The following is a 12,213-nucleotide window of genomic DNA, read 5'->3' as shown; positions in this document are numbered from 1 at the left end:
TGTAAAGCAAAGTAAAATTGATAGAAACCACGGTTTTATAGTTCTATAAAAATTTCTTTGTAATGAGCCACTACCTATAGGTTTCAGTAATAATGTACATTAATTATAAAGCCCTTTTTCTTTAAATAGTGTAACACCTACGTCTTGATTTGACATGTCCCAATAAGGTCTTTCTCCATAAGACATAACTTCCCACATGACTATTCCATAACTCCATACATCACTGGCTGATGTGAATTTCCGGTATTGGATGGCTTCTGGTGCTGTCCACCTTACTGGAATTTTTCCACCCTGTTATAAAAAGAAATTGATATTTTGATATGTCTAATAACTTATAAATATATAACATTTATGGCAATATCATAAAGCTATAGCGTAACATTTGTACATTAGATTGGCAATTCAGCATCAGGTCTATCAATTTTAAATCTCTATTAGAGAATTTAAAGTTACTAATATGTTTTGTAAAATCTCATTAGACATTTTCATTTTTAAGGCAACTCAATTTAATGAGTCCTATGGGATTCAAGGCAAGCACCTAGTCAAAACACAATGGTAAATTAGGTAAAGTACTAGTAAAGTTGAATGAAATATGGGGTATTTAAAAAATCCTTACATATTTTCCTTTTCTCTGATCTCACAAAAGTTATAAAAATTAGCATAGTTAATACTCCTTTTTAATTTGTGTTTAAAATGTGATTATATTTTTCTGTGGCAATTATGAGTGTTAGTAACTGGGTGTTTTTTCTATGTGACTGTATACTATTTATATGAAAATTTCATTGTAAGTATGTTACTAACGCAACATTACTTCCCCTGTAGCCTACATGTAGTTGTAAAAACAATGACTCTTTTACAGCAACTCCAAAAAGAGATCAATTTGCCACTCTTCCCTGTTTAGTTGTGTATTATTGAGGCCTACTTTCTTGGTAGGAAAATTTCAGGAAAATGAAAAGAAACCATAATTGACTTTTTCTTACAGTAGTTGTATAGACAGCTTCTGGATCATCCTCTATAACCCGGGACAGGCCGAAATCTGATACTTTACAAACAAGATTGCTGTTGACAAGAATATTGCGAGCTGCAAGGTCCCTGTGAACATATCCCATATCAGCCAAATATCTCATTCCAGCAGCAATTCCTCTCAGCATTCCTACTAACTGAATGACTGTAAATTGCCCATCATGTTTCTGCAGGAAGACAAAAATAAAATGGTTAACTGTACTTTGAAAGGGTCAAAATCACCATAAAAAAATGTCTGCACACTGGTCTTTTACTATTATCTAACAAGAATTATTAATTAATTTTCTATATGAAATAAACACTTACGAAAGAACATAACAAGTGCTGATTTAACTAAGAGCCAAATAATATAAAATATAAAATGTAACTAATAATCATGTGAGATTATTCAAATCTAAAAGTCCACGCTAATGGATAAGTCAGTTTAGGTATGAAATATCAAAAAAAAATGCTATCCCTACAGCTAAATATGTTCCCCACATGGCAAAAAATAATCTAAAACCATATAAGGGAATTAATACACATAAATTAGGATTTTTTTTCTCTAAATGGAAAAAAAAGGAAGGGGAAAACAGACAGGGAGGAAGTATTTGGGAAAGCTGTAGGGAAACTAAGTAGAAAGTTATTATAGACACTGAATTTGTTCTCATTTTTTCCTCTTTTGTTTGTTTTGCTATTGATGGGAACATTAATTGCAACAAAGACTTTCTAAAACAGACGCAATAGCAACTGGAATTAGAATTGTTAGCAACTGGAGTGGATGACATATATTTCTAACCCAGTACTATTTTTAAACAACAAATTTCTCTAATTAAATTATAAACATGTTGCTTAAAAAACCTTGGTTTGAATTGATGAACTTCCTAGGTGATGTTTTCCTTCAGAAAGCTGATACTTTACGTATAACATAATGATGCAGGAACATAAATTTCTCTAAATCCTGATTGCTCATAAACATGGTTTGAATGCATCATTCTAGATTTAGTAAGAGAACTCTGAATGTTCTACTATTCTTTAGATTATTTCCTCTTTGCTACTTGGAAAAACAATGACATATATGTATTCATATATAGACTCTGGTATTACCTATATGTATGCTTATATATTTATAATTTATTATTTACAAAAAAGTCACATACCATGAATTTTAAAAATAAATTAATAATTCTACATTTTATGCCCTGTGTTTACATTGTAATATAATAGAAATGGTTCTATCGAGCAAAGCTGGGATCACAGAGACAATGTTGAATGGTTTCCTCACATTTGTTAACTTTTCCATATTACCTCTGTATTTCATTTAAGACTTTTTTTCACTGACTTCTTCACACTGAAAAAGTAAAACAGTACCCTAAAGCATGTGTTCAAATTACAAGGATTCAGGCAGTCTCTGTACTCACCTTCATGTTAATGGAAACCATTTTTTTTAAAAACTGCACTGTATCACCTAAAGTCAAGAAAGATTCTAGTTTAAACCTGTCTAGGGCTCTAATTTTTAATCTGATTTTCAAGTAACTATTTTCTGCCCTGTGGAAGTTTGCAATGGTAACATTTTCTACTGCAAAAAAAAAAAAAATAAATAAAATAAAGTTCAGAAAGCTATATTGGTATCATACATTGCATTTTAGAAAGTTGTATAATTTTGGTACTCACCCTGAGAAATGCATCTAGGGCTCCATTTTCCATGAATTCTATTACAATCATGACTGGTTTCCCTAAAATTGCAAAAAAAAAAAAAAAAGAGAAATGTTTCAGAAGTTGTCATCTAAACTTCAGTGGTATTCCCTCTCTCATCCCAATGAAATACCTGATGCTCTTTGGAAAGACTGAAAGGATGAGAGGAATGTTGCTAATGTTTCTTGAGCTGCTCTTAATCTCAAAAATTCATTAAATATCTACAGTCATGATTACTAAAATTAAATGGTACAAATTAAAGTCGGTGTGCTCTTCTGACTTCTACTTTGTGAACAAAACTCAGAGAAAAATGACACTTTATATAAAATGTTAAAACTGCATTCACTTTTATGGATTTTGAAGCTAAATGACAATATTTATGAGTCTCTCCATTTATCTATCAGAAATATTTTTCAACACCTAATCCTGAATGTATTATTAGTGATTTTTTTTTTTTCTGGGTAGCATAAAAGAGGAATTGTTTAATTATATGTACACTGAGGAAAAAAACCCATTCATTTAGCATACGCAACATGTTCATAATTTGATTTTGTGATTATGTATGACACTGCTTTCTGTCATTCAGTCCCTTTGCTAAATGAAAGATATAATCTATATATACCTCTTGTAACAACCCCTTCCAAATGGACAACATTTGGGTGGTCAAATTGCCCCATGATGCTTGCTTCACATAAAAAGTCTCTCCTCTGTTTTTCTGTGTAACCAACTTTCAGGGTTTTTATGGCTACTGGAACATCTCTTTTCCCTGGAAGTTTAGACGACCACTGCAGACTTCTCCAAATTCTCCTGAAGTAAGAGATCAAGTAGGAGTATTTTAATTTCAGACGTATGTTTGCTATCAAAGTAAAGGCATTGAATTTTTTATGACCCCTTGAGAAAAGCAAAATATTTTTCTAAATACTTTGCAAAGCTCTCTAAGTGATACTGAAAATATCCCTTTAGATGGGTGATTCTATGACCCAGACACAACGAAGTTGTTTATGAAAAGAATGGTGTAGATGAAATTAAAACTTGAAGACGCATTTTAGCCTACTCATTAAAGTTAAGTTTTCTAAACTATCTGTAACACATGCTATTTTCTAATTGGAATAATAAAAATTCTTTCAGCATTTAACATTTATATTAAAATTGGAGGTATAATAAACACTGCTTACCACAGCATAAGGACACATTAGCAAATTTTAAACATTGCTATTGCTTTTTGGTTTGAAAAGCAAATATTTTCTCAAAGATTTAAAAGTATGGAACTCATATGCACTCTATCTGCTAGAGTCAAGGGACTGGATCCAAAACTGTATAATTATTCTGAAAATATATTATACACATAGAAAGTAATATTTTCTTAAATAATTCATAAATATTCATTTACTACATAGAATTAAGCTGTGCAATAGTGAACAAATACCCAAAGATATGACAAAAAAGATAAAGATGTGAAAGCTTTGCAGGAAGATGGTAAGCCAAGTAAGGGGAAATGTATATATCTCACAAAATTCAGGGACATTTAAAAAAAATACCAAGTTATTTATTTACAACAGGCCAGATCTATTATGAAATAGCTTATAATAGAACTGTATCTTTAAAATCCAACAGAAAACAAACTAAATAGACACAAATTCTCTCTGCCACATCTGCTTTTTCACTTTTTTCTTAAGATTTCATAAACAAGTACAGCCTCATTGATTCCAACAATTCAGGTAAATGCAAAAGTTCTATACTTGAGGTATAATTATTTGCCTGTCATTATGATGTATGACTTTCGATCTTGACTAAATGGAACAGCTGAACAAGGAAGCTACAGCAGCCTTACCTGCACCAATCACACGTTCAATTTTAATACAGGAGGCATCTAGCTCCTTGGCGAATTGATGGACAGCTCTATTTGGGTCCTCATAGGTTTCAGGGTCAATGTAGGTTTTGGTGCCTGGAAATTTAACTGTAATGATGTAAGAAAGCATGACTGTGATGAAGCAAAGCACTTATTGTGCAGTCAGCCCAGGAATTTCATTATGCAGAGTGCTCCTTGGAACAGTGAACTTGCTTCCACATCACCTGATTCACAGTAGTTTTAACAGACTACTTCAGCGTGCTGGCGCATAGGTATTATCTGCAAGCTTCTATAGGTAACATGGGATCCAGCTCATAGGATGCTAACTGAATTGCTTGTCCAGTAAATCAACAAAAAACACCCACCAAAATTCTCTGACATGCCTCTTATCAGACTGAAGGTTTAATTAAATCTACTGTATCATGGCATGGTTCAAGCCATATTGAGGCTTGTAATGGACTTGGAAACACATTTGTAAATCTATCAGTCAGTCAATCAATCAAATTAATACACTGGGAAAAGAAGACATTTCATTTACAGGTAGCCTACTATACTGACAGCAATATCAAAAACATTTAGACATCTTACTTATTTTTTTGATTTATTTTTAAAGACCAACCGCCGATGACATATACATAAATTTAATACAAATGTGAGGGATTGTTATCACAGAATCAAAGAGATATCTACTAAAGACACAGTTTCATCTTCAACTTGAAGGGCAGTAGAGGCCAGATGTACATGGTGCAGAGGAAAGTTAGAAAATTCACAATATTCTTGGGATCTGCTAACCAAATATGACAGTGATTTGAAAGAGGAATGGTTTATATGAACTTTCAGTTATAAGGCTCTGGAAGATCTTAACTGCTACAAGGAGGTAGCCAATATGCCTCACAAAAGGTATTTAATTCAAACAACACAGAATCATCTTAAAAGTTATAATTTTCTTAAAATGCACCCAGAAGCATGCAGGTAACAGATAATGCTATGTCAACTTTAAATCAAATTCAATTACAATCATGTATTCCAAATCTAATCATTTGATTAAAGACAAAGATAAGATAGATAGGCATATATTTGGTTATATTAATGCAATAAAAAAATTACACTATATCCTCAAAAAAAACTTTATTGTTTATAACAAAGCCACCAAACAATCTTTTCATTAAATCTTACTATTTGGAAAACAATGTATTTCTTTAGGTATTACACTGCAGCCTAACTGTGCTTATGTCATCACATCAAATTAAAATTATATTTTAAAAATAAACACATAACAAACAAAAAGAAGCAGAATGTATAAAGGAAAATGGGATTAAAAAATCTTGATTTATTCTGCTGTAGTTGTTTATCCAAAACTGATTGTCTTAAACAATTATTGTTGCAGTTTATAAAACTGACAGATGCTCATTTGTTACTAAAGCTGAACATGAAAAAAAAAAAACACAAGGAGAAAAGAGAGAGGGGATAGAAAGAGAAAAGAGAGAAGTAGGAGTTTAGGAAAGAGGGGGGAAAGAGAAAAGAGAGAAGGGAAGAAAACAATAGGTTAACCTCCTAGATTGGCAGGCAGATGGAGAATGAGCCATCTTCTCCCTTTTTATCCTCTCTTGCTTTCATCGTATTTTAGTTTTGGTTTGTGATAAGGAAACTAGGTTGGAGGTAACCTTTTGCATCTCAAATGGGTCTCTGATGGTCCTTTATTCAAGCTGTCATAAAACATTTTGACAGGTCAGAGCTATTTTGGCATAAAATCATGAAATACTGCCCAGCCTGGACTCAAAAACATTGTTAGAAGAAATGGTAGGAGGAAACAAAATGTAAATTGGAATTGCTTCACTCAACTCCTCCATTGTGTTTATATCTTTAAATGCAGCACTTGGAGCCATGGAGAGTTGAGGGCGCATGATACAAATGACTGGACATTCTATTAAAGTTACATGCTCTAAAAGCTAGTTAAATGGTTGCTTTCAAGTTTCTGCACAAATTCAATCTGGTGTCTTAGCACCTAGGAAAATTGTATACTAAAGGAATAAAACAACACCAACTTGTAAATTGCTGGTGACCATAGTGCTGTAATTTACATACTTTAGATATAGTCATAAAATAATATAAAATGTCTGGTTCCCACCAATGACAAGAAAATATATCCTTGCAAAATGGTGATTCAAAATACCAAAGAATTACCAATATTGGATGTATAAGTGTACTTTATTTTTTTATTATTGATTTTAAACTTGGATGCTATAAAGTAAGAAAATATTGATGTAATTTCTGAATATTGTGGTTTGTTGCTTATCACAATTTGAATATGAGTTTTTTTGTGTGTTTTAATATCTCATTTACATTTTCATGAAAGTTTAAAATATTTTATAACCACCATAGATATTTTACTTTGGAGATGAAAATTGTTTACATATAGTAGGCTTATCATGTCTATGTTAATGAGTACATGCAGGTATATTTTTCTAATTGCAAACTAGATGTCAAATATGAAGTGAATGGCATCAAAATATTAAAATTGAGTGATGACACTTAAGCATAAGACTATGCAAAAAGTTTTGGGCAAGCCATGTTTCAATTTACCTTCTGCATTAACCTGCAAGTTAAAAGCTTATAAACTAAGATGCTCTTGATACTTTAGGGATGTCTCAGATATATTGAATAATGGAAAGAAAAGTAACATACATATTATTAAATGACTGTGCTATCAAATTATTCACATATAGATAGGATCAGAGATTGCAGGAACTATGGTCTTATGTTACTCTTCTATTTACATTTAACACCGGATATAAAATGTGAGGCATTCAAGTTTTGATTCTTTCCTTCCTATCTGGGGAGAAGTGAGAAATATTCTTTCCTGTCATGAAAGTTAGAAAAAAAATGTAACCTCCACTTCTTCTGTATATCATCTAGCTATTAACTGCCTATGGTGCTTTCATCACAGAGGCTTAGTCACGGGAAAAATCACTGCTGAATTAGTAAAAGGAAGCTCCAACAAATAGGGAGCATATCAGATCATCATGGGAGGGTGGCAGAAATCACATGTATTCATAGTTATAACCAGGGAAGGATCCAAGTTTCATAAGGCTTGAATGTTATACAATTCAGGATACCCTCTTTAAGAAAAAGAATACCCAAATATAACACAAACTTGCTAGAGCCTCTACCAGAGCCTTGGAAGAGGTCTGTGCAAGTGAGAGTCCCTGAAGCTTAGACTTCACGAGCTTTATGATAAAGTCACCTCTGGTCACACCATTTACTCTAATTCATAGTGTTCCATATAGCCTTCCCATCTTCAATGTTGGGATTCTATAGAAATTCTTGTTCAATTTGGACATGCATTATGGAAAACTTTTTCTACTTTGAAAACTAAAATCAAAATAACTGTTGGTTCACTAAACAAAAACACTCTGAAGAAACTAAGGAACAATGACAAGAGCATTCACAACTGTGTCTTTAAATCACATATTTTCATGATTTTTTTTTTAAATCATGAGGAAATTCTAAAATGGATTCTACATTCTTGATTGAAGCTTAGATATTTTTTATGCCTTTAGGATTGACAGAGAATTTGATTTAAAAAAAAGGCAATAAAGGGATTTATGGGAAATTCACCCATCCATCAGAAAATTTAATTAAGATTGTGGCTATTAGGAAAAAGTATAACTTAAAATTGTTTTCAAATTTTCAAGTATTAAAAATCGGATAACGGTTTTATGTGAGAATATCATTAATGATCCCAACTGAAATCATGTGATTGTTAGTTTTTCATTATCCTCCATAAACTAATGTTAACTATTACTCACATAATTTTCATTTTCACCTGCCATCCACCTTACAACAAGAATAAGATTTATGCAAAAGGGCAGTTGCTTTCTTTAGGTCCCTAAGTTCTCTTCTGGATATAATTTCTAAAATAAACTTTTCAGAATTACTTAACCCAAATGAATAAAAAATATGAGAATTGAATCCCATAATTATAATGTTTATGTCCTATGAAGTATTAATCCATAATAGACAATTCATAGCAGCTAAAGAGAAAAAGGCTCTTTAGCTCATTAATGGTTGCTTCACTTATTGAATGAAACCAATGGCCTGCCCTTATAACCTGAAATAATGTTCCTTATCTAGAACACTGGCACATGCAACATGTAATGGATTATTATTAGAAAGGTATGAAAAACTTGGGCAAAGGATGCAAAAGGAAAAACTATGACATAGGAGCAGCTTGATATTCTGCAGCTATATTAAAATTCCTTTGAAAGATTAAATTTCTGAATATATTTTTAATTCATATCACATAATTTTCATTCTAAACATCTTGTTCCAAATGCTTTAAAGCAACATTTAGCGTATAATTTTACTTCAAGCATGATGCATTAGGAATTTGTTCATGCCAATACGAACAACCAAATTTCTATAGTAATTGGGGTAGATAATACTCAAGAAGAGCCAAACACTTACAATGAAAGTAAAGTTCTTCATCCCCTTCTTGGTCAGCTTTGCTATAACCACAGTGCCTGGAAAAAAAAAAAATTTGTGACAATCTCAATCAGTGATCTTAATTTATATATTTAAAATTCAGCACCATGTACTTTAGTTACCTAACAACATGATAGTTATAGCATAAACAAAACTTCCTGTCAATAGTTATTAACTCATTTAATAATAAAATAAAAGCTCTTTATAAAAAATTGCCCAGAAAACAAAATGTTTCCGTGAGACAAGGTAAAAGGAACATATTTTGTGGGTTTAGATTTATCAATGAATGAGTATTTTGCTCATAATTTTTTTACTAAAAATAGATTTTAATTGGTTTCCATAGACTTATATTAATAACTAAAAGAATAAATATTTCCCCAGATATCCTCTATATTTATTAGGAAAACAAAACAAAAAAAGACTGAATTCTGAAAATAACCAATAAAAATTCATCCACTAGAATTTACAATATTCACTCTTGAACTAAGGTTGGTGATCCAGCTAGTACTATATTTTGGTCCTAGGTGAATGACAATTTATTGACCTTTAATGTTTAATATCAGTCAAAGAATGTTGCATTTACTATTTAAAATTTTATCATACTAAATTAATAAGTAATAGACTGACAAAGTTCCGAAAAGTAATAATTGTAATCTCAAAGATTAGAACAACTTTGTGTTCTACCTTCTTCCAATGATGAATCCAAAGACCATGAACACCAAAATGATGGTCCCCGCCACAGCAACCACGGCGATGATAATGACAGGATTCTGTTCACTGGAGACAGCTGTAGCTGCAAACAGAGGAAAGAGGCTCAGAAATACAACACCACGCAAGCGTTTGAGAGGTGAAGCAAAATCTTATAAACAAGAGATTTCTATTTAGTTCACCTCTAATTTTAAACAGGGTAACAGTGTAAATTTAATGCAATTTATATTGTGTGTATTTTAAAGATGTGATACAGACAATACTACTTCATTCATTTTATATTTCTTAGCAATAAAAGAAACCTATTAAATGGGTATACCCCTGTTTATTTGTTAGTACTTAGTTATGAATCAAGAGATAGAGATCTTTGACCTGGAATTGTTATTAAATCCCTGGTTTTTTTTTTTTTTTTTGCTCAGCAAACCATTTGATCCTTCCAGGCCTTTTTTTTTTCTGTTATGTAGAATAGGAACCACAAAAACATACCATGTGTATTTTTCAAAGTTCCTTAATATACATGAGATGCTTTATCTGTCATTTTATCAACACAAAATTAAAAGCATCATATAACCATAGCAAAGCGTCATGAATTTATAACCCATAATTCAAGAAGATGAGCAGAATTATTCATGTTAATTTCTACAAAGTATACATTAGGCATATTTGATAGTTGAAGACTGCAGAGGAGCTAATCTATTTACGAAAGAGCAAACATTCTGAAATACTTTTAAAAACATTTAAGCCTTATCTAATTGTAGACCTTTCCTGTACAATACTAACTGGTTCTTCTTTGCTCATTAAGGCAAGCCCAACTAGACCTTCATGAGATTCATTTTGGGAAAAGATAAATGTTTGCTTGTCATTTAAAGTAGCCTGATTCAGATTCTTCATCAAACTACACGGTCTCATCCATTTTTCCAAATTAGTGGGTGTTTTGTGTATATGGTAACTCACAGTTGTCATATATTCTCTAGAGTATTATATTTTCAGTGCCAATAAAGACTTCATAAAATAACCAAATGCATGTGAAGCAAGGAAAATGTACATTCCAATAAAAGATTGAATTGCAAACATCATATAATATATAATGACAGACCTAAGATGGCGACCAGGTGAGACAGAGAAAAAAACACCTCCATGGAAAACACTAGATAAAAAACCAGAAAGGACCCAGAACACCACTTCCAGAGTAGCACCAGCCGGACAAGTTCTGCTAAAGCCACAGGGAACGTGCGTTTGGCGAAACCAGGAGTCTGCATTCTGAAACGAGTGAGTGAGTAGGCTGAATCCCTCGGCCATGCTGCGGTGGGAGGAAATGGTGGGTTGGCGTTTTTTTTTTTTATAAAAAAGAAGCCCAGGAACAGCTGCAGATAAGATGGGAGTGGTCTGGACTAACACCTCGGTGTCTGGGGTGGAGGATACCCCTTCCCACATCCACTGCTGATTGTCTCAGGTCCAGGGGAGCAAAGGGGAGATGCATGACTTGCAGCCGGCTCCCCAGCGGGCGGGCCTACTCCTGCCCGGGGCTGAGCCAAGAAACCCAGCCTGACAGGGAGTCTTTCCCACAGCACTGCTCACATGACACAGTATCGGCCGTGGACAGTGGCCTTGAATACACCCACGGCTGATTGTCCCAGAGCTGGGAGAGTGGAGCTGTGCGGAAAGGGGGAAGTTAACGCTTCCCATTCAACCATCTTTGAAGTGGCCTGGGAACGCCCCTACATAGCCCGGCGGCCAAGGGCTTCCCTGGAGGCCAGCGCTCACTTGTGACGTGGCACGGCCCTCCTCCCCTCAGCAGAGGTCCTGGAAAAGCACAGCAGGCAGGGGGGAACTACTCGGAAATCCCAGAGAACCTACGCCAATACCAAGGACTTTTGTGTCAGCGGCACAGAACAGCCTTAAATCTCCGGGAACACCTGGGAGGTTTGATTGTCAAACCTGCCCTTCCTCCCTAACCGCTCAGGCACACGCCCCTCATTGAGGGCAGACAGCACCAACAACACACCCAAATTAAGTGCACCAATTGGACCCCAAAAGAATCAGATCCTCACATAACACAAAGTTGGGGAGAACTGACTTGAGGGGAAGAAGTGACTCACGGATGCCATCTGCTGGGTAGTTAGAGAAAGTGTATGTCACCAAACTGCAATTCTAACAAATTAAAGATCAAGTAAAGCAAATGCCAAGAGGACAAAAACAACAGAAAATCTTAAAGCATATGATAAAACCAGACAACATGAAGAACCCGAACCCAAACACTCAAATCAAAACATCCGAAGACACACAGTTCCTGGCAGAATTAATCAAAGAACTACAGACAGGCAATGACAGCATGGCACGGGATATAAAAGACTTGAAGAAGAGCATGGCACAGAATATAAAAGACATAAAGAAGACCCTAGAAGAGTATAAAGAAGATATTGTAAGAGTAAATAAAAAAATAGAAGATCTTATGGAAATTAAAGAAACTGTAG

The 12,213-nt window shown here is 33.7% G+C and overlaps 1 protein-coding gene across 1 annotated transcript in view; it reads right to left on the bottom strand.

Moving 5' to 3' along the window:
- The window catches only part of LOC119540577 (ephrin type-A receptor 7-like), a 238,844-nt gene that overhangs the window by 19,473 nt on the left and 207,158 nt on the right, over window positions 1–12,213 (bottom strand). The window contains 8 exon segments of the mRNA XM_037844647.1: window positions 142–291; window positions 981–1,190; window positions 2,677–2,738; window positions 3,320–3,475; window positions 3,478–3,504; window positions 4,529–4,654; window positions 9,014–9,069; window positions 9,716–9,824. Of these exon segments, the coding sequence (XP_037700575.1) occupies window positions 142–291; window positions 981–1,190; window positions 2,677–2,738; window positions 3,320–3,475; window positions 3,478–3,504; window positions 4,529–4,654; window positions 9,014–9,069; window positions 9,716–9,824 (896 nt within the window).

The sequence above is a fragment of the Choloepus didactylus genome, chromosome 7, assembly GCF_015220235.1.
Source record: "Choloepus didactylus isolate mChoDid1 chromosome 7, mChoDid1.pri, whole genome shotgun sequence".
NCBI classification, from domain to species: Eukaryota; Metazoa; Chordata; class Mammalia; order Pilosa; family Megalonychidae; genus Choloepus; species Choloepus didactylus.
Note: the sequence above shows the minus strand (reverse complement) of the source record. Positions and strands in the feature narration are given on the sequence as shown.